The sequence below is a fragment of the Ranitomeya imitator genome, chromosome 8, assembly GCF_032444005.1.
Source record: "Ranitomeya imitator isolate aRanImi1 chromosome 8, aRanImi1.pri, whole genome shotgun sequence".
Lineage (NCBI taxonomy): Eukaryota > Metazoa > Chordata > Amphibia > Anura > Dendrobatidae > Ranitomeya > Ranitomeya imitator.
Genome location: NC_091289.1, coordinates 33,747,876 through 33,770,608, shown reverse-complemented (window position 1 = coordinate 33,770,608; position 22,733 = coordinate 33,747,876). Strand labels below are relative to the sequence as shown.

Sequence of the window (22,733 nt, the reverse complement as noted above, 5' to 3'; positions counted from 1 at the left end):
AAATCTCAATCTGGATGAGTTTGCGGATTAAAAGGCTCGTGACATGGCTGTATTTTCGGGCCTAGCGCGGTCCGTCAAAACTTGGGATAGCACTTGGACTAATGTTAGTCTATGGGTCTGTGCACATTTTTTTACTCGGACCGAGCCAGTTTGAGGACAAAATCGCAGCTTGCCAAAGTTATGGTCCTGCCGGGGTCTTTCTGTGATCAGTTTTTAAAGGTAATCTATCGGCATTATTTTACATAGTTGTTGTTTGGCTGTATAGATCCTTGTTTCGCAATAAAAATTATGACTTTTCTTTGTAAAATTAGTATTACCATTTGTCCGTCACGAGTAATATAGTGCATAGATCCCTTCAAATCAGGATGGAAGTGCACTGGGGGTGTGTCAAAAGTCCAGTGACACGCCCACAGTGCACTTCCTGCCTGATTTGTATGTGATTTCTGCAGTAGATTTCTCATGACTGGCACATCAGCTCTGTAAAAAAATGCAATTTTTCAATTGTCACTATATCATTTTGTAAAAAATGCTAAAAAATTCCCATTAACTGAAGAAACATTCTAAGAAAAAATAGGTGGCCCTAAATGGGCAACCCCTTTAAATGTGATCCAAATTGTAGACTTTTCTGAAGCCACTGTTCTCCGGGCCTCCTTGATGAACATCTGGACTTTTTCCAACATTAATTACTCTCTGCATTAAATTATAGCTATTTTTAAGGAATCTCAAAATATTTTCTAAAGACTAACCTCCTTGTAATCCATCGTTTAAGGTGTTCAATTAGTATTTTCCATATTTCAATTGATTTATTTGAGTTTTATATATACTTTATTCCATTGGCAACTTCCAGTTAATTTTAGAATTTTCCATGTGTAATTTAACAAATAATTTTGCCTTTTTTTAATCTAAGGTCTTTATTTCCTTATACTAATGAATATATTTCTGGTGTATTTATTGTTCACCATAGTCATCACTGTTTGTATAGAGGGTAATCCTAAAGGTCAGATACATCCCCGGGACTGATGATGACCATCAAAAAGAAGGACTCTGCCTTTTCTGATTTTCATCGGGTTTCCTCGGGGGTTTGACTCTCTGTCCATTAAGCATTTATGACTTAGCCTAATTTTTTTTTTCACAGAAAACCCTTTAACCTGTACATTTGGACAAAACAAGGTCTTTAAAGGGAATCCGTCAGTAGGTTGAACCATCCTAAGCCATCTATATGAGCATGTAGGTCATAAAAAGTTGAATAAAGTGATACATTAATATATGAGATCCCATGTTTTATTCCAAAGAAATCACATTTTTTCTTAATATGTAAATGAGTCGTTAAGATCTATGGGCCGGACATAGATCTCTCTGAAAATCCGCCACAAGATAAATGAAAGGAGACATTACCAGTGTGAGACTTGTAATGACTGCTCTCCTGATCTACATTTCTCACCCCTTGTCATTTAAAGTGATCTCTGGGGGCAGATCCTGGGAGAGATCTCTGTCCAGCCCATAGATCCAAACAGTGTATTTACATATTAATAAAAATTTGGATTTCTCTGGAGTAATATATTGGATCGTAGATTTCAAGATATCATTTTATTCAGCTTCCTATGACCTGCATGACCATATAGACGGCTTAGGCTGGTTCTGTTGTGAATTCTGTGGCAGAGCTCCCTCCTGTGGTCACAAGTGGTACTTCGGCTGATTCTCTCTATGAGCTTCCGTTGGTGGAGGAAAGTGGTACTGCGGCTTCTGAGTTTCCTTCCTCAGGTAATGTGGTGAAGTCGTTAGGTGCTGCTCTATTTAACTCCACCTAGTGCTTTGATCCTGGCTTCCAGTCAATGTTCTAGTATTGGACTTGCTTCCTCCTGGATCGCTCCTGTGGCCTGCTGCTCTGCATAGCTAAGTTCCGCTTTTGTTATTTTTGTTTGCTGTTTTTTCTGTCCAGCTTGCTTATTTGGTTTTTTCTTGCTTGCTGGAAGCTCTGGGACGCAGAGGGTGTACCTCCGTGCCGTTAGTCGGTACGGAGGGTCTTTTTGCCCCCTTTGCGTGGTTGTTTGTAGGGTTTTGTGTTGACCGCAAAGTTACCTTTCCTATCCTCGCTCTGTTCAGAAAGTCGGGCCTCACTTTGCTAAATCTATTTCATCTCTACGTTTGTCTTTTCATCTTACTCACAGTCATTATATGTGGGGGGCTGCCTTTTCCTTTGGGGTATTTCTCTGAGGCAAGGTAGGTTTATTTTCTATCTTCAGGCTAGCTAGTTTCTCAGGCTGTGCCGAGTTGCATAGGGAGCGTTAGGCGCAATCCACGGCTGCCTTTAGTGTGGTTGGAGAGGATTAGGGATTGCGGTCAGCAGAGTTCCCACGTCTCAGAGCTCGTTCTATGTTTTTGGGTTATTGTCAGGTCACTGTATGTGCTCTGACTTCTATGTCCATTGTGGTACTGAATTACCTAATCATAACAGGTTCATCCTACTAACAGATTCCCTTTAAAGGGGTTGCCTGATTCCAAAACACTGATTCTGTGGCATGCAAATGTAAAGTAAGAAAACGTACTAATATACTCTAAAAATTAATTAAGACCGGCAATTTGTATGCCAATCTTAATGGTGTCTTGGAGTATGCCACTTAATGAATTTAGTGCATCTAATTACTGCCAGAAATGTTACTCCAGCCAGGGCTGGAGTACATTTTTGGCATGATTTGCAATGCAACACTATGATGAAATTCTCTGGCGGGCTTTACCACTTCTGGTCCTGACCCAGATCAATGCAATGCTCAAAAAGTTGTCACAGCTGACCGGGACTGGCATAGAAACATCAAAAGTTGCCAATTCTGAGTTGAGAGTTGCACAAAAATTTTTGCTAGCTTTCAAAAAGGTATCAACCACTGAGGACTCTCAATTTTAAATATTTTTCTATCTACTGGCTAACACGGTACCAAGGTATATATCTTTCCTGTGCTAAATTTCAAGCAGTTTTACTACAGAATTCTGACATAAACTGCTTGATTAATCGGGGAACTAAATTTCAAAACTTCGTAGACCACTTGATTGCTTAGTTTTTTTTTTCGTTTTTGTAGTTCTGGAAGTTGAGAGCTTTTCAGGTAAATTATGGTGCCGATACAGCCTCTGTGCTGGTGACATGTATAAAGGGGGCTGGCTGTCTTGCTCAGTTCATTAACTAAGCCATTCCCCTTTGCTGTTGTGGCCGACACAGAGGTACGCAATCGAAGGCTGTGTTTGCGTCACTGCTTACAAGAAAACCTCTGAACTTTCAGAACTAGTAATGAATGAAATTGGGTGATATATGAAGTTTTTTTATATTGTGCTAGAAACTTGCCTGATTTTACATTTGTACAATAGAGATCATATTTATGGGGCATTCGGCAACCCTCTTAATCAAGCTACGGCCTTTAGGCAATTTAACAAAAATTTTATGGAGGAATTATATTATGGGCACAATCAAAAACACTAATCTAATAGATGGAGATGTTCTGATAAAAGTGGAAAAATCTAATTTTCATGTGTCTTTCATCATCAATAGTACACAGGCAGTCTCCATTTTGTGTGTAAATCTCCGAGAACTGCAAGGTTGTAGAAGTATCATAATGGCTTCTCAGAGTCATCGATTTCCAAAAACCCTGGAGAGAAGTTTTGGGGTTTTTTCCTCCAGCCATTGTAATATTAACATGACTATATAAATCAATTGCTGGTTTTTGGGTTGAACCTAGGCTCAGATCTCCTTTTCTAAGTTACTGTAGGCATAACTTACCTGTCAATTCTCTATAATGAAGTGGAAGTGTCCTGCAATCCCTATACATCAGAAGGATGGAAGACGATAACTTCACAATCTATGACATGACTTATAAATGTTTCAAAAAGTGCGGATGTCTCAGCAAGTGGTCGGTGAATACTAATCTGACTTCGATTTATCTACTGAAGGTCAATGTTAAGTTCCTGTCAATGCAGAAGCTTTTATGTATTGCTTTTTTTCATAAAAGAGAATTCAGTTTTCCTGGAACGAAACTAGAGGATGCCCGATGGGGCACATGCCCCGAGTTCTGAATGAACTAACAAGTCACTCAACTTTGGCCAAGCAATGTAAAAGGGCATTTCAATCTCAGACCTTTATTGCTGGGACCTTTATCTATTTAGAGAATGAATCATGTCTTGTTCCACCAGGAATAGAGAGGCTTTGCGTACATGCCACTCTACATTCAATTTTGCTGGGGTGAAACTAGAGGGTGCCTGATGGGGCATGTGCCCTGAGTTCTGACTACTAAGGGGGCAGTAACAAGTTGCTCAACTTTGGCCAGGCTGTGTAAAAGGGCATTTCAACCTCAGACCTTTATGGCTAGGACCTTTATCTATTTAGAGAATGAGTCCTGTCTTGTGCCAGCAGGAACAAAGAGGCTTTACGTGCATGCCACTCTACATTCAATTTTACTGGGGTGAAACTAGAAGGTGCCTGATGGGGCATGTGCCCTGAGTTCTGACGACTAAGGGGGCAGTAACAAGTCACTCAACTTTGGCCAGGCTGTGTAAAAGGGCATTTCAACCTCAGACCTTTATTGCTAGGACCTTTATCTATTTAGAGAACGAGTCCTGTCTTGTGCCAGCAGGAACAGAGAGGCTTTATGTGCATGCCACTCTACATTCAATTTTACTGGAGTGAAGATCGAGGATGCCCGATGGGGCACGTGCCCTGAGCTCTGAATGCTAAGGAGGCAGTAACAAGTCACTCAAGTTTGATCAGGCTATGTAAAAGGGCATTTGAAACTCAGACCTTTATTGCTAGGACCTTTACCTATATAGAGAATTAGTCTTGTCTTGCGTCGCTAAGAATAGAGAGGCTTTGCGTGAAGCCACTCTATGTTTTTTTGGGGGGTGGGAGGTCTAGCATGCCAATTTTATGAACTAATAATAAACAGAGCCACACATGTGCAGCCACCTCTCAGTTCCAGGTGTTGCAAGATGTGCTCTTTTTTTTTAATAGGTGTTGATCCCAACATTGGTATCCCATCCATTAGACATTTTAGCATATCTTTTACATATGCCACAAATGTCTGAGATGGGAATAGCCTTTCACATTTCGTAATGGGGTCCCAAATCGAATGTTAGCCTCAGAAGAAGGTGTAACTACATGGAATAGATAAGTAAAACATCATATACAGTGGGGCAAAAAAGTATTTAGTCAGTCAGCAATAGTGCAAGTTCCACCACTTAAAAAGATGAGAGGCATCTGTAATTTACATCATAGGTAGACATCAACTATGGGAGACAAACTGAGAAAAAAAAATCCAGAAAATCACATTGTCTGTTTTTTTAACAATTTATTTGCATATTATGGTGGAAAATAAGTATTTGGTCAGAAACAAAATTTCATCTCAATACTTTGTAATATATCCTTTGTTGGCAATGACAGAGGTCAAACGTTTTCTGTAAGTCTTCACAAGGTTGCCACACACTGTTGTTGGTATGTTGGCCCATTCCTCCATGCAGATCTCCTCTAGAGCAGTGATGTTTTTGGCTTTTTCGCTTCGCAACACGGACTTTCAACTCCCTCCAAAGGTTTTCTATAGGGTTGAGATCTGGAGACTGGCTAGGCCACTCCAGGACCTTGAAATGCTTCTTACAAAGCCACTCCTTCGTTGCCCTGGCGGTGTGCTTTGGATCATTGTCATGTTGAAAGACCCAGCCACGTTTCATCTTCAATGCCCTTGCTGATGGAAGGAGGTTTGCACTCAAAATCTCATGATACATGGCCCCATTCATTCTTTCATGTACCCAGATCAGTCGTCCTGGCCCCTTTGCAGAGAAACAGCCCCAAAGCATGATGTTTCCACCACCATGCTTTACAGTAGGTATGGTGTTTGATGGATGCAACTCAGTATTCTTTTTCTTCCAAACACGACAAGTTGTGTTTCTACCAAACAGTTCCAGTTTGGTTTCATCAGACCATAGGACATTCTCCCAAAACTCCTCTGGATCATCCAAATGCTCTCTAGCAAACTTCAGACGGGCCCGGACGTGTACTGGCTTAAGCAGTGGGACACGTCTGGCACTGCAGGATCTGAGTCCATGGTGGCGTAGTGTGTTACTTATGGTAGGCCTTGTTACATTGGTCCCAGCTCTCTGCAGTTCATTCACTAGGTCCCCCCGCGTGGTTCTGGGACTTTTGCTCACCGTTCTTGTGATCATTCTGACTCCACGGGGTGGGATTTTGCGTGGAGCCCCAGATCGAGGGAGATTATCAGTGGTCTTGTATGTCTTCCATTTTCTAATTATTGCTCCCACTGTTGATTTCTTCACTCCAAGCTGGTTGGCTATTGCAGATTCAGTCTTCCCAGCCTGGTGCAGGGCTACAATTTTGTTTCTGGTGTCCTTTGACAGCTCTTTGGTCTTCACCATAATGGAGTTTGGAGTCAGACTGTTTGAGGGTGTGCACAGGTGTCTTTTTATACTGATAACAAGTTTAAACAGGTGCCATTACTACAGGTAATGAGTGGAGGAAAGAGGAGACTCTTAAAGAAGAAGTTACAGGTCTGTGAGAGCCAGAAATCTTGATTGTTTGTTTCTGACCAAATACTTATTTTCCACCATAATATGCAAATAAATTGTTAAAAAAACAGACAATGTGATTTTCTGGATTTTTTTTTCTCAGTTTGTCTCCCATAGTTGAGGTCTACCTATGATGTAAATTACAGACGCCTCTCATCTTTTTAAGTGGGGGAACTTGCACTATTGCTGACTGACTAAATACTTTTTTGCCCCACTGTATATGTAAATTCTGTGTGCGTTTTCTCTTGGTATATATGGGTGTCATAGAAGAGCTATTCTGGAGGACACAGCCTGTCCATGAATTACATGATTTACTGCATATAGCCGGTCACAGTATCTTATCCACCTGATCGTTGAGGATTAAGCCCACCATGGGCATTAGACTAAGGTTGGCTGGATCCAAGAAAGACCAGACAATTGTTTAATATTTATGGAGGCCTCTTGACTTCTCCTTCGATAATGTCAAAGAGAGAATGGTCAACCATTGGAATTTCAACATCCAATTCTTTTGTTCGGCAGAGAGTTAAGACTCTTCTCACTCACTGTAGAGAGTTTCCATATGTTGAAGCCATTAGAGATAGCTGTCTGACAGACCACCGTTATCGGATATGTATGGAGGCCTTTAGCGTAGCTACACCCACACCAGCCTCAACCTCTTAAATGGATAATTGCTCGCATGCAAACTTAATGCCCAACCTCTTGATCGAGCTATGAACCTTTGACCACTGCAGTCCCACATGGATGAGAATAATTTAGGACCTGCATTATATCAAACGCCATCAATTCTTCATTTTTATCATGTGTGCTGTACAGTAATGAAATGTGTCACACATAATATATAAGCTGATTTTTCCATAGCGGTGTTTTTAATAAAACAACAATTCAGATGATAACCATAAATAAGATGTGGCCTTGACTTCAAAGCATGAAGCGAAGTACATAGTATTTATTGCTCCAGATCCCCGCGCGCTGCATCGTTGCGTAACTCTCCCTCTTTCGATCGAGAATTGTTAATTGCACATATTTGCTATAGGCATGGACCTAGTTCAAAGAATGTGTCCATCCCTCCTCCGATCACATCGCCACATATGTAAGCTGTTTACCCAAGAATTACAAAAAATAATAATAAATACTAATAAGACATGGAAACTAATCGTAAAGGCATCTAATACAGTGAAATATTAAGAAATGACCATCTGGAACATTACACAGGAATGTCCATATTGTATCCACTGCACAGATTTTTTTTTATAGTATGAACAGTACATTTTGTGTTTTTTTTTGTTGCTTTAAACCCTTAAAATCTATCTAATATGTTGGCCAATGACAATCTTTAAGGCGGATAGCAACAAGTGGCCATATTAAGCGCCACTGTGTTCCCATTTCCCAATAAGTCTATGCTATACTGTATTACTGAACCAGAAACACAATGAACAAGTCTGTAGGAATCTGTTCACACACCACCAAGAAACTTGAAGACACAAAAGAGCACAGTGAGGTCAAAAATACTCTGTTGTAAAAAAAATCACAGTAATAAGCAAATGCTAGTCAAAAGATGGAAAAAACAGGGTATTATTTGATACGGTTTTTTTTGCAAAATCCACCAATCGTCAAGGTATACCCATATAGAGCAGTCCTACCTTATGTATATAATCCCTATCTGATGTATTTAAAAACCTGATCATCTGTATAGTACCTGTATAAGCGGGGTTCAGAGAAGGAATATCCATGTGGACATGCTGGATGGAACAACTTTGATGCAAATGACCCATAAGCAGAGGTGGACTCCCTAGTCTTGTAGAAACAAGAGAACAATTACAGAACCAGAAACTGTATTACTGCAGTTCTTCCCATTAGGGTGCAGTCCCCACTCTCTCCTTTATTGTGGCATTGCTTTTTAAGTGTTCCCAGGGCTCATCTAGATTATTTAGCATGTATAATTTGAGGTGGAAATGGGTCTTTTTGCCCCCATTTTCTGAAAATTACTGTAAAATGAAAAATTGTTATATTCCTTAGTTATCCAAAGCAGGAGATTACAATCATGGTTTAAATCTGAAAAACCAATGCCTTCAAGTGGCAAGAGCACTTACCATGGGTAAGAATTGTCTGTTCGCTTAAAATGCGTTAGTGTACCATGACTAACAGTGGTCTATCCACTTGTAACACATTGAAATATTCTGAGCAAGAGTGGTCTACCCACTTAAAACGCATTAGTGTACCATGAGTAAAAGTGGTCTATACACTTAAAAAGAGTTAGTACACCACAAGTAAGAGTGGTTTATCCACTTGCAACTAGTGATGGGCGAACTCGTGGATGTTTGGGTCCGGCAGGTTTGGCCGATCAGCTTAAAAAAAAAGTTTGGTTCGGGTACCAAAACGATACCTGAACCCGGACCCCATTCAGATGAATGTGGGTCCCAAAAATCTGTTCTTTGCCATGCCTTCATCTGTGTCTGATCAGCGGTAAGATCATTAATTCTGGTCAGAGGTGCAGTTTCTAAACAGTCAGTTGACAGCGTGAGGTAGCAGCTGTGACCGGTGGTAAATAGTTTACCTCTGGTCGCAGGTATCAGCTGATGAGAAAGCCTACGCCTGCTGTCATTGAGAGCAGGCACCATTAATGGGAGTATTCATCAGCTGGCACTTGTGATATAAATAAATAATAAAAAAATGACATGGGGTCTCTTTTATTTTTTATAACCAGTACAGGCAAAACTGACAACTGCGGTATACAACCCTCAACTGTCAGCTTTCTCGTGGCTGGTTATCAATTATACAGGGTTCCACAATCCATTTTTTGAAGTGATCTAAATAAATAATTTAAAAAGGATGGCGTGGAGTCCTCTCCATTTTTGACAACCAGCCAAGCTAAAACAGACAGCTGGGGGCAGGTATTCTCAGGGGTGATGGCTGTGGGGTTAGTGTAAGCTGTTTTAAAGCCACTGAAATTAAGTAATGGAGAGGTGCCTATCAGACACCCCCATTACTAACCCAACCCCATAGTTAGATTGTAAAGAAGACACAGCCATAAAAAAGTCCTATATTTGAAAGAGAGACACACACTGCTTTATTTCAAATAAAAAATAAAAAAGCACAGTATACCCACCTTATGCCTATTCCACTGAAGACCTTGTCCCCTGCAAAAAACAAAAAATAAACAACAAAAATATTCACCTTACACCTAATACACCAATGCCCATGTCCCCAATAATAAAATAAAAATAATAAACAACCATATCTCTCAACTGCCTAAAGTGAAGATAATCCATACTGTCCCATGAAGATCATCAGTGATGCGACCGCTATCCCCGCCAGCTGGCACACACTGACAGGAGTGTAATCTAATGCTGAGCTCCTGTGAGAAAGTTCACCCGAGTTTACAGCTGAATCTCAATGACCTCACTTACGGCAGCGGTCGCTGTATGAGAAAGTTGACATCAACCCCATAACCATTACCCCTCTTTCCACCGCACCAGGGCAACTGAAAACAGCCAGGTAAAGTGACAGAATTGATGCACCTTTTCTGGGGCAGCTGTGGGCTGCTATCTATTTTTAGGCTGTGGGGGGCAATGTTCATGGTCTCTTACCAACTTGAGAATACCAGCCCACAGCTGTCTCTTTTAGCATGGCTGGTTGTCAAAAATGGGGGGAGCCCCACACCTTTTTTGAATTATTGATTTAAATAATAAAAAAAAACAGCATGGGTACCCCTCTATTCTTGAAAACCACCCATGACAAACCTGACAGCTGAGAGAGTTTTGTAAAAAAAAATAGAAGAGACCCCCAAGTCATATTTTTATATAAAGCACAGGCGCTGGCTGATGAATACTCCCATCAGCGGCGCATGCTCTCACTGTTTTCAGCAACAGCAGGCATAGGCTGATGGGAGTAGTACTCTCTCATCAAGCAATGCCTGTGACCAGAGATAAACTTTTTACAACAGCTGCTGGCTGATGCTGTCATCAGACAGCATGGAAACCACAGCTCTCTGGCTGGCAGTAATGATCTTACCACCAATCAGAGCCACCAATGTTTCTTGTACTGTCATGCAGATGACAGCGTGGAAAACACCCAATGTTCAGGGTGCTGAACTCTAACAGTAACATGGACTTCCTGGCGAAGTCTGTGTTCGGGGTCCATGTCTTTACTTTTCGGGTTCGCCCATCGCTACTTAGAATAGCATTAGTTTGGTCTATCCATTTCAGATGCGTTAGTGTACCATGAGTAAGAGTGGTCTATCCACTTGTTACATCTTGGAATACCTAAGTAAGAGTGTTTTATTCACTTAGTCTATCATGAGTAACTGTGCTCTATCCACTGAAAACATGTCAATGTATCATGAATAAGAGTGGCATATCCACTTAAAATGCCTTAGTGTACCATGACTAAAAGTGGTCTACCCACTTGAAAGGGGTTAGTACACCAAACATAAGGGTAGTCTATCCACTTGAAACTTCTAACACATTTGAACACCATGAGTAGACGTGGTCTGTCCATTGAAACATTTTAGTAAACCATGCATAAGAGTGGTCTATCCACTTGTAACACGGAAGATCATGAGTAAGAAAGGTCTTTCAACTTGAAACGCATTAGTGTACCATGAGTAAGAGTGATCTATCCACTTGTAACACTTTGGAATACCATGAGTAAGAGTGGTCGAACTACGTGCAACAAGTTTTACCGTGAGGAAAAGTCATCTTTGTACTTGAAACAAGTTGTTTTTTCTGATTTTAACAACATTTGTCATGTGCTGTTCTGGATAAATAAAGGAGATAAAGATTTTAAGATGAATCCTCCAGTTCTGGCTCCAATATACTACATTACTTCCATTGCTGACTTTGGGCAGCCGGCCCTACTATGATTACCGTGCACCATTGAAAACTGAAGAATTTCACTGTCTGTGAATGATCAGCTGATTACTTTTCCTATTTATAAACTCCTCAAAACTGCATCATGGAAAATCGTGACAAAAGAAGAATTCAAATTATACATGCTCAATAACATAGGCAATAACAGGAGGACCCTATGACCCTTTTACCGGCTCCTCATGTTGGCCTTCTTTGGACCATGTTGGGGTTTTTTAAGTATTGCATACCAGGAAGACCCCATAAGATCAACCATTTGGAGATGTTTTACCCAGTGAGGTAACCATTGCCTTTGTTGATGTTCCTCAGATCCTTACATTTACCCGTTTCTTTGCTTTCAACACTTGAAGAAGTGACTGCCCATCCGCTGCTTGCCTCCTTGACAGGTGTCTTTGTCATAGGATAATCAGTTACCTGGAGGTACTATGGTCGGTTTGGAGTTGATTTCTAAAGATTATTGTGTTTTGGTTCACAAACTTTTGGCTAGTAATCACCATTGCTGAGACGTCTGCACCTGTCATTGTCCATACTCTAGTACCGTCTGTGATTGACCCTTTCTCTTCTGTCCAGCTCGCTGAAGACCAGGGAATGGTTCTGATGACAACCGTTGCAATGCCTGTATTCAGTAAAGAGAATGAAACAGTAAGTATGAGGAGGATCGCCGCGGGTGAATTAATATTTGGTTTTGTTTTCGAAGAAATGTTTAAACAGAAAGATCGATGTCCAAGATGCTCCAAAAAGTTTTTCAAACCACTGTGCAAGTCCTAGAGATTTTCAGTGGAGCAATAGTTGTCATGTTTGACCATCACTTTGCTCAGTTGGGGAACTCTGAACAGCATTTACCGTAATTAGTGAGACTCCACGTAATAAGACAATTATCACCTTCCATTGATAATTTTCAAAGCAGTGCACAGAAACAGAATTAGGAGTCCTCTTCCTCTTGAAAAGGCAATTTGAATATTTAGTTTCCCAGAGGAGCGTTGCATGGCCTATAAGTCTCCTTACACTAGCATGTATATAGTTACTGTTCTCTGCAGAATACCTCCATGCTCACTAGGGCTATTTCTGTTTAGTAGATTGTAAACCCGTAGTCATCTTCATCATTATCTGGTGTTATTTTTACACTGCAATATTGTGATCGACTGCAAAACAGAATTGCAAAACCTGCTGAAAATGGAGACCTGGGACAATTTACAGTGTTGGCAAAGTTTGAGAGCATTTTACAAGGTCTTTGAACTTTTCAGATGAAGGTTTCTCAAACATCTGGCAAAGGACACAACGTATTCTGTTGTTGATCTATCTGCCATCACTTGTGCTATCAGTATCTCTCGATATTTCATCTATAAATCTATCTCTTATCATATTATCTATCACTTTTTCTCCAATCTTCCTTTCTTCTTTTTTCTTTTTATAGCTAGCACTTGCAACATATTTAATCTTTTTCTTTTTCTATCCTTCTTTCCATTCTTTTTCTGTCTTTCTTTAGCTAGTACTTGCAGTATATATTTCTTTTTACTTCATTATGTTCTTTTTCGTTCTTTCTTACTTTCTCTCCTTTGTTTCTTATTCTATCCTTCGCTCCATTTTTCTGTCTTTCTTTAGCTAGAACTTGCAGTATATCTTTCTTTTTTTCTCTTTTTTCCTTTCTTTTTCTTTCTTCTTTTTACTTTTTCTCTTTTTATTTTTCCTTTCCTTTTTTATCCTATTTTCCTGCCTTTTTCACTTTTTAGCTAGTATTTGCAGTATATCTTTCTTTTTTCTTTCTTTATTTTCTTTCCTTCTTCTTTTCTTTCTTCCTTTCTTTCCTTCTTCTTTTCTTTCTTTCTTTCTTTCTTTCTTCTTTCTTTCCTTTTTCTTTTCTTTCTTTCTTCCTTTCTTTCCTTCCTTCCTTCTTTCTTTCCTTCTTCTGTTCTTTCTTTCCTTCTTTTTTCTTTCTTTCTTCCTTTCTTTCCTTCTTCTTTTCTTTCTTTCTTTCCTTCTTCTTTTGTTTCTTTCCATCTTTCCTTCCTTCTTTCTTTCCTTTTTTCTTTCTTTCTTTCTTTCTTTTCTTCCTTCCTTTTCTTCCTTCCTTCCTTCTTTCTTTCTTTCCTTTTTTCTTTCTTTCTTTCTTTCTTTCTTTCTTTCCTTCCTTCTTTCTTTCTTTCTTTCCTTTTTTCTTTCCTTCCTTCTTTTTCCTTCTTTCTTTCTTTTTTCTTCCTTTCTTTCCTTCTTCTTTTCTTTCTTTCTTTCCTTCTTCTTTTGTTTCTTTCCATCTTTCCTTCCTTCTTTCTTTCCTTTTTTCTTTCTTTCTTTCTTTCTTTCTTTCTTTCTTTCTTTCTTTCTTTCTTTTCTTCCTTCCTTTTCTTCCTTCCTTCCTTCTTTCTTTCTTTCCTTTTTTCTTTCTTTCTTTCTTTCTTTCCTTCCTTCTTTCTTTCTTTCTTTCCTTTTTTCTTTCCTTCCTTCTTTTTCCTTCTTTCTTTCTTTTTTCTTTCTTTCTTTCTTTCTTTTTTCTTTCTTTCTTTCTTTCCTTCTTCTGTTCTTTCTTTCTTTTTTTTTTCTTTTCTTTCTTCCTTTTCTTCCTTCCTTCTTTTCTTCCTTCCTTCCTTCCTTCCTTCCTTCCTTCGTCAGGCCCCCTGATGATGATCTGATGGACTCTTATTGCCCGAGTCGTCCCCATCTGCCCTGCCACAGATTACATACCTCCCACTGCAATCACATTTGATCCTTTTGCTCCACAGGGAGGGCACTGGACCCCCCTTTAATACATCTAAATATAAAACTAAAGAAAAAGCTTGAGAATGTCTCCAAGCCATACTCCATCTAGGAAATAAATGTACAGTATCACATGTTTCCATTATCAGTGACGTTCCGTCCTGGAAAACTCCCACTTCAAACACCCAGATACATACAATGGAAATAGAGGTAATAATTGCAACCATAAATGTGTCAGTTCCCCGCTGATGTGTTTTAGAAACACGTATTGGCTGATTGCTGTTGATACATTTCTCATGTTGGTCCGTTCCTCTTCCAAACGAGAAAAAAAAAATGAAATTATATGAGATGAGATGAGATGAGATGAGATGACAGCTGTTTTCCCTCATTCTACTTTCATTCATATCCATCAGTGTCTCGGAAACGTCGGCACAACAAAGCCCCAAGTCATCTGCGCACTGTAATAGATTTATGACAACGTGAAAATAATTAGCGCACGCCTGTAATGTTTTACCAGCGACTGTTTACCTTAGCCGAATGCCTGCTCTCCTTCAATTCTTGTTTTTGTGCAGAGATCAAAGGGCGTTCTCCTAGGTGTGGTTGGCACAGATGTTCCCGTTAAAGAACTTTTAAAAGCCATTCCAAAATATAAGGTAAGCCTCCAAAAGGAAAGTGCCACCTATGTATGTGACGGCTGTGACGGCCCACCGCTCAGGAGGTAGGAGACAAGTGTTTGGCATTTCCTGAAATTGAGCACTTGTGTCCTGCTCCGATCTCATAGGGGGTTTTTTTTTGTTTTTTTTTTCCGAACTTTTTTGCTTTTTGCTTTTTCTATTTTTTTTCCGAACTCTTTGCTTTTTTTCTTTTCATTTTTTTTTTCCGATCTCATTGCTTTTTTTTATTTTATTCTTCAGATCTCATCGCTTTTTTTTCTTTAATTTTTGTTTCCAATCTCATTTCTTTTTTTTCTTTTTTTTTTTCCTCCCAACTCGTTGCTTTTTTTCCTTTTAAACTTTTTTTTTCCAATCTCATTTCTTTTTTTTTCCTTCATTTTTTTTCCCGAACTCATTGTTTTGTTTTTTTTTATTTTATTTTTCCGATCTCATTGTTATTTTGTTTTTTTTTTCCTATCTCATTTCTTTTTCTTTTCTTTAATTATTTTTCCGATCTCATTTCTTTTTTCAATTTTTTTTTCCGATCTAATTTTTTTTTTCCTTAATTTTTTTTCCAAACTCATAGCTTTCTTTTGCATTTTATTTTTCCGATCTCATTGCTTTTTTTTTTTTTTTAATTTCCAATCTCATTTCTTTTTTTTTTTTTTCTTTAATTTTTTTTTTCCATCTCATTGCTTTTGAACCCTATGGTTACTGTATGTCCAAGGTGTCTAAACCCCACACCTGACGAAGGTCAGTGTCCTTTTGACCTCTGTCAGGTAGTTTCATACTAAAAAAGTCATAGTCTAATACACCTCACTATGCAAAGGCATTCTTTTTTTTTAACAATGGGCGACAAACAGGTGCGGCATTTGTTAAACCAAAACTTGACATGCCAAAAAAACAACTTTCCTTGGTGCGCTGAGCATTCATTTGCAATCTACATAAATCTAAAATATGGGACAACTGCACCATGCACGCTGCTCTACACCCACAGCCTGACACTATTTTAACTCAGTTTGGCTTAAAGGGTTTTTGCTTAGTTGGGTCTGAGACCCTGATTCCAGCAATGTGTCACTTGCTGGTCTGCATGCTGTCATTGTGATATGATACAGTCACAGTTTTATCTTCTGCAGAACTAGCAGAGCTCAAATGCTGAGCACTTTATAACCCCGCCCACACCACTGATTGGTAGCTGTGTACACTGTCAGGCATAAAGCTGCCAATCAGAGCTGAGGGCGGCGTTATACAGAGCAGTAGACTAGAAGGCATGATACAACTAGTCCTGCAGTGATAATCTCTTGCTGATAAAACACAAATTTTATTGAAACAACAATACTCAGCCTAATAAGTGATACATCACTGGAATCAGGGACTCTGACCGAACATTATGCTGCTCTTGGATTCCATAGCAAAACCTTCTGACAGATTAATTTAAGTAGGAGGTCCGACAAGCTTATGAAATATCATCCGAATTTCATCCAGAAAACTTGGACTATTTTCATCAATATTGTCAATATGTGACATCTGTATTTAAAAATCAATATTTTAACATGTACATGATGAAATACAGTTTCTTAGGTTAATAATCGCAGTGTTTGCACATATCGGATGCTACACAGATGATGGGATCCAATATTTTCTTCTGCTTCCACAGCACTTGAGCAGGCGATTCCATACAATATTTAGAAGAGAATAGCGCGCACTGCGATTTCTTTTGTATCCGTGTGAAAAGACTATCCTCTGATCAGCCCTATTGAATTAAATGGGGCGTCTGACCTCAGATCCAAGGTTAAATGGAAACATCTCTAGAATGTCTCTAAAACTTTCTCTACAGTATATTCAATCTACAGATGTTTTTTTTTTCCTTACCCTTTACTTTGGCCCAATACATGATGAAATGAGTATCCTAAAATGACCAGTTTTTGAAAAAATAAAAATAAAACATGATTTGGGGACACTCAGTGGGGAGATGTTTATGCTATACGTGTCTAACTGTGGCCACCCGGTGGTTGTGGTGTGAACTGCAGCCTGTTGAAGATTTTGCATATTAATCACTATAATGTATCAAATTTGCAGTAAAAAAAAAAAAAGGATGAACACATCTGCATCTAGACAGTGTATAGGGAGGAAGACCAATAGATATATTTTATTCATTTGTGATATTGTGGATGATTAATATGCATTAGTAATGCGCGAACGTGCTGGGAAAAGGTGTTATCTGAGCATGCTCGAGTGCTAACCGAGTGTCTTCGGCGTTCTCGAAAAATATGTTCGAGTCCTCGCGGCTGCATGTCTCGCGGCTAGTTCTGTCAGACAGTCGCGAGACATGCAGCCGTGGGGACTCGAACATATTTTTCGAGGGCGTTTTTTTTTTTTCCCGTCGTTTACTAGGTCATCGTATAATAAAAAATGATTCTAGACGAATTCCATTAGGACATAAACAAGTAGCAAATGTGTCCCTGCTATTCACGGTTCCCTTTTCCCCTCCTGTTTTCGGGGAATGTGAAATAAAATGTTCCATTTTGATGCTTAAGGAAACCAGATGGAGACAGAACGTATGAATGGGGCGCAGGTGTTCTGCATCGCCCGGCTCGCTCCCCCACTGTTGTAAACTGCTTGTGCTTTTTTCCTCATATGTTTTACTTGTTCCCTTCTATAAACAAACTACTTAAATGGTGGAAAATCAGAAATCAAATCTGCAACGTATTGTATATTAAAACTACACCCATTGACTGTATCTGGCCATGATAAAAGATGAAAGCCTCTAGAGCGTGTAGATAGAGAGGGGTTCTGAAAGCAGCAAAGAATTCATTGATTAAAGCCGATCTGTCTCCAGATTTTACTATATAATAGATCTATTAGACCTGATAAGGCCGGTGTACTTACTTTGAAAATCCATGTAAGGGCGCCTGTATAATCCGTTATGAAAGTTTAACTCAATACCACCCAACTAGCCATGTTGACAGCTCATCAGTGTGCCTCCTCCCTGCTGAGATCCCACACTGCTCAGTACAAGCTGCAGCTGTCAGGCAGGCCGGGTGGGCGAAGGCTGAACATTTGGGCTTGTGAGCTAATTTATTCCATAGCTAGACTCTTAAAATGCTCATCTTACTTACAGGATTTTTCAGTCATTCTGGCATGGATTTTCAAAGTAAATACAACAATCACATCAAGTCTAAGAGCTCTATTTAATAATGTATTCTGTCTGTATTGTGAAATTTGGTGCTAAATCCACTTTAATTAAATCATAAGACTTCCTGAATAATAGTAACATACGATGCTTAAATAAAAACATACTATAATATTACCTTTAGAATAGGACCATGTGGTGCTCCTATCATACTATCAAATAATTTGCAAGTGAATGACCATACACTGCTCCCATTACACCACCATACTGTGCCCACATAATATGACTATACACTGCTCCCATTATGCCACCATACTGTGCCCACATAATATGACTATACACTACTCCCATTATGCCACCATACTGTGCCCACATAATATGACCATACACTACTCCCATTACACCCCCATACTGTGCCCACATAATATGACCATACACTACTCCCATTACACCCCCATACTGTGCCCACATAATATGACCATGACCTGCTCCCATTACACCACCATACAGTGCCCACATAATATGACCATACACTACTCCCATTACACCACCATACTGTGCCCACATAATATGACCATACACTACTCCCATTACACCCCCATACTGTGCCCACATAATATGACTATACACTGCTCCCATTATGCCACCATACTGTGCCCACATAATATGACTATACACTGCTCCCATTACACCACCATACTGTGCCCACATAATATGACTATACACTGCTCCCATTATGCCACCATACTGTGCCCACATAATATGACTATACACTACTCCCATTATGCCACCATACTGTGCCCACATAATATGACCATACACTACTCCCATTACACCACCATACTGTGCCCACATAATATGACCATACACTACTCCCATTACACCCCCATACTGTGCCCACATAATATGACCATACACTACTCCCATTACACCCCCATACTGTGCCCACATAATATGACCATGACCTGCTCCCATTACACCACCATACAGTGCCCACATAATATGACCATACACTACTCCCATTACACCACCATACTGTGCCCACATAATATGACCATACACTACTCCCATTACACCCCCATACTGTGCCCACATAATATGACCATACACTTCTCCCATTACACCCCCATACTGTGCCCACATAATATGACCATGACCTGCTCCCATTACACCACCATACAGTGCCCACATAATATGACCATACACTACTCCCATTACACCACCATACTGTGCCCACATAATATGACCACGATCTGCTCCCATTACACCCCCATACTGTGCCCACATAATATGACCATGACCTGCTCCCATTACACCACCATACTGTGCCCACATAATATCACCATGCACTGCTCTCATTACACCACAATACTGTGCCCACATAATATGACCATACACTACTCCCATTACACTACCATACTGTGCCCACATCATATGACCATGAGCTGCTCCCATTACACCACCATTCTGTGCCCACATAATATGATCATGCACTTCTCCCATTATACCACCATAGCGTGCTCACATAATATGATCATGCACTGCTCCCAATATACCAACATAATGTGCCCACTTACTATGACCATACACTGCTCCCATTTTATTACCATACTGTGCCGAAACAATATAACCATGCACTGCTCCCATTACACCACCATACAGTGCCCACATAATATGACCATGCACTGCTCTCATTACACCACTATACTGTGCCCACATAATATGACCATGCACTGCTCCCATTATACCAACATAATGTGCCCACTTAATATGACCATACACTGCTCTCATTACACCACCATACAGTACTCACATAATATAACCATGACCTGCTCCCATTACACCACCATACAGTGCCCACATAATATGACCATACACTACTCTCATTTTACCACCATATAGTACCCACATAATATAGCCATGCACAGCTCCCATTACACCACCATACAGTGCCCACTTAATATGACCATATACTGCTTCCATTATACCACCACACTGTGCCCACGTAATATGACCATATACTGATCCCATTTTACCACCATACAGTGCCCACATAATATGACTATGCACTACTCTCCTTATACCACCATACTGTGCTCACATATAACCATACACTGTTCCCATTATACCACCATACTGTGCTCACATGTAAGCATACACTGTTCCCATTATACACCATACTGTGCCCACATAATACTACCATAAAATACTACTAGTATACTGTACCACCATACAGTTCTCATCTTATACCACAAAACAGTGCTCTTACAATGCTGTTACACAATGCCTACATAATACCACCATACAGTGCCCACATAATACTACCTATGACAAAGTCACTGGCAAAGTGCTGGATGGGAGATACGTTTCACTGAGGCTATTAGCTTCAGTGATTTGAATCCCAGACGTTTCCTCCAGCACACTATGTGGTGAGAGGGGTTAATTGGCCATTTTAAGGGCTGGGCTTTTGTAGACGACCAAAGAGGAGGTTGTCCACCTTATCTCCACCCCAGATTGTGGACTGGGAATGAAATAGTGGGAATCTAGACGTATTCGGTGCTCAGTAGAGCTTGAGAGAGGAACTTCAGTGCTTTGTGTCCTGAGAAGGAAAAACTGAACCAGTGAGTGGTTGTTATTCTGAGTGGTTGGATCCCCGCAGATGCATACTGCCTACTGTTTTGGTTTGTTTTCCTGTTTTGTCCTGTGTTTATAATTTAAAGAGACAGTGTACCTGTATCTACTGCCGTGTTTAGCAAAGTGAGCCCATCTACCACATACCTGTCACGCTGGGTGAGGGAGAAGCTAGGTGCACAACAACGGGAATAGGGACGGGGAGCCTAAACACTAGAAAAGTGGGGAGTGGAGAACTCTAGGCAGATCTGACAACACCCTGTCTGCCCGAAACATTCCTAAATAGGTCCTGTTCCTATCACAGAGCAGGAACCTAATCCCTGACTGCCCCTAGCAATAAGTCCTGGATAGGGAGGGACAGCGGCTAGTCGGTCCCCACTACCACTAAAGACATAGTAGGAAGGCTAACGAGGGAATACACTTAGCTTAAGATGACACAAGAGAGCTCATGCCAGCAATCCGCAAGAGGCTCCAAGAAGAAACTAGTCGACTTCTAGCACTTCCAGAGGTAAACAGAGCTAACACCAGCACCTTGCTGAAGGGACACAGGGTTTTTAAACATGCAGCAAGGGTGTGTCAATAAGCAGCAGACGGTGGAGGTCACTGCTAGGTTCTAAAGGGAGAAGATATCGCTCAATACAGAGATGAAAATCAAGAAGGTGCTTGCAAAGCCAAGCACAATGACCTTCTACTGTCAGATCCAAAATGACTGCTGTGATAATACCATAGAGTACTCTCATTATACCGCCATACAGTGCCCACATAATAGTACCATAAGGTACCCACATTATACCACCGTTCAGCGCTCCGATTACACCATCAAGCAAAGCAAAATAGTGTCATACTGAAAGATACAAATTAAAGGTGATTGTCTAGAGAGGAAGTTTAGGGCTCAGGCATAGTGAGAGAAGGGGGCGACTAAACAGGGACCACCCATGTACCATATAAGCTAAGCAATGAGACTGAGCTTACCGAGCATGTGTGGCCACTGGCCCGGAGTCAAAGGAACACCAGGGGGCGCCAAGTTGACACATTATAATTTTTAAAAAAATCATTCCAGGTATAAATGTTACACAATAAATGTTGCTTTTTCAGGGAATATATCTTTAAATAAATGCATAGTATCTTATAATCGTTTATCTATAAATTGCGCTGTCAGTTTAATTATTCTCTAAGTTCCGTTTTTCTCATTCCAGCTGGGAATTCACGGATATGCTTTTGCTATTACAAACAATGGATACATCCTGACTCATCCAGAACTGAGGCCACTAGTAAGTATATACTTATATATATATATATATATATTACAGCTGTTGGATTCGTACATTCTGCTTATACAATGGCTGGAGAAAGCAGGATACTGCATGTAATACGCCAATTCTAGCAGTAGGTGGCGCTGCCGCACCGTCTTTCCCCATCTTGGCCGCCATGGTTCTTACTTTTCCCTTCAGCGTATTTAATTTTCTAATTTATTAAAACCAGATCTCAAAACCATCCTGCCCTGCACACGGTTTATGGAATTTTATACACGTCTGCGACATAAAAAAAAAATGTAAAATGTATTTTCTTTTCTGGATTAAATAATGCCACTCTGTACCATAACCAGGAGGTAATATGTGTTTATGGGATTTGGTTATAGAAAATAAGAGTCAGAAATTGTATCCCTACATTGTATGTCTTAAGTCTGTATCATACAGTATACTGCAAGGTTTGCCTGGTTAAAAAAAAAAAACGTCTTGGAATGAATGGGTTAATGTAAAAGCATTTTGGAACCACTTGGATTAATAGACCAATTCCTTACATTAATAGAAAAAATATATATATTATTTTTTGCTCAACTAATTTTATACCTTCTTTAAAGTGTTCACTTTTCCTGCAGTGCCTCCGCTGGTGAACCGAGGTATTACATGTCGCATTTAGAAATCAATGAACTTCAGAGTCCTCCAGAGAGACGCACTCGCCTCTGGATCATAGATGTGAACTAAGAAAGAAGGGCTCCCCCCTATCTCTGATCGCCTTTATATTGTATCTTTAATAAATCCGAAAATCTCTATATAAATGTTTTTTTTCATCTGTGAAAGAATATAAATACATTTTCTGGGTTTATCTTGTTTCTTAGAAAAAAAACGTCGCTTCTTTCTATTGTTTTGGGTCCTCTATTGCCATTCTGATGCTTTTAATTGAAAGGAGTTGGTTGCAATATCTGAC

At 39.9% G+C, this 22,733-nt stretch overlaps 1 protein-coding gene across 4 annotated transcripts in view; it reads left to right on the top strand.

Moving 5' to 3' along the window:
* The window catches only part of CACNA2D3 (calcium voltage-gated channel auxiliary subunit alpha2delta 3), a 1,133,445-nt gene that overhangs the window by 739,081 nt on the left and 371,631 nt on the right, over positions 1-22,733 (top strand). For all 4 annotated transcript variants that reach the window (XM_069736702.1, XM_069736703.1, XM_069736699.1 and 1 more), the window contains 3 exons: positions 11,988-12,059; positions 14,681-14,761; positions 21,722-21,796. In XM_069736702.1, coding sequence (XP_069592803.1) covers positions 11,988-12,059; positions 14,681-14,761; positions 21,722-21,796 — 228 coding nt within the window. The remainder of the gene's footprint in view (positions 1-11,987; positions 12,060-14,680; positions 14,762-21,721; positions 21,797-22,733) is intronic.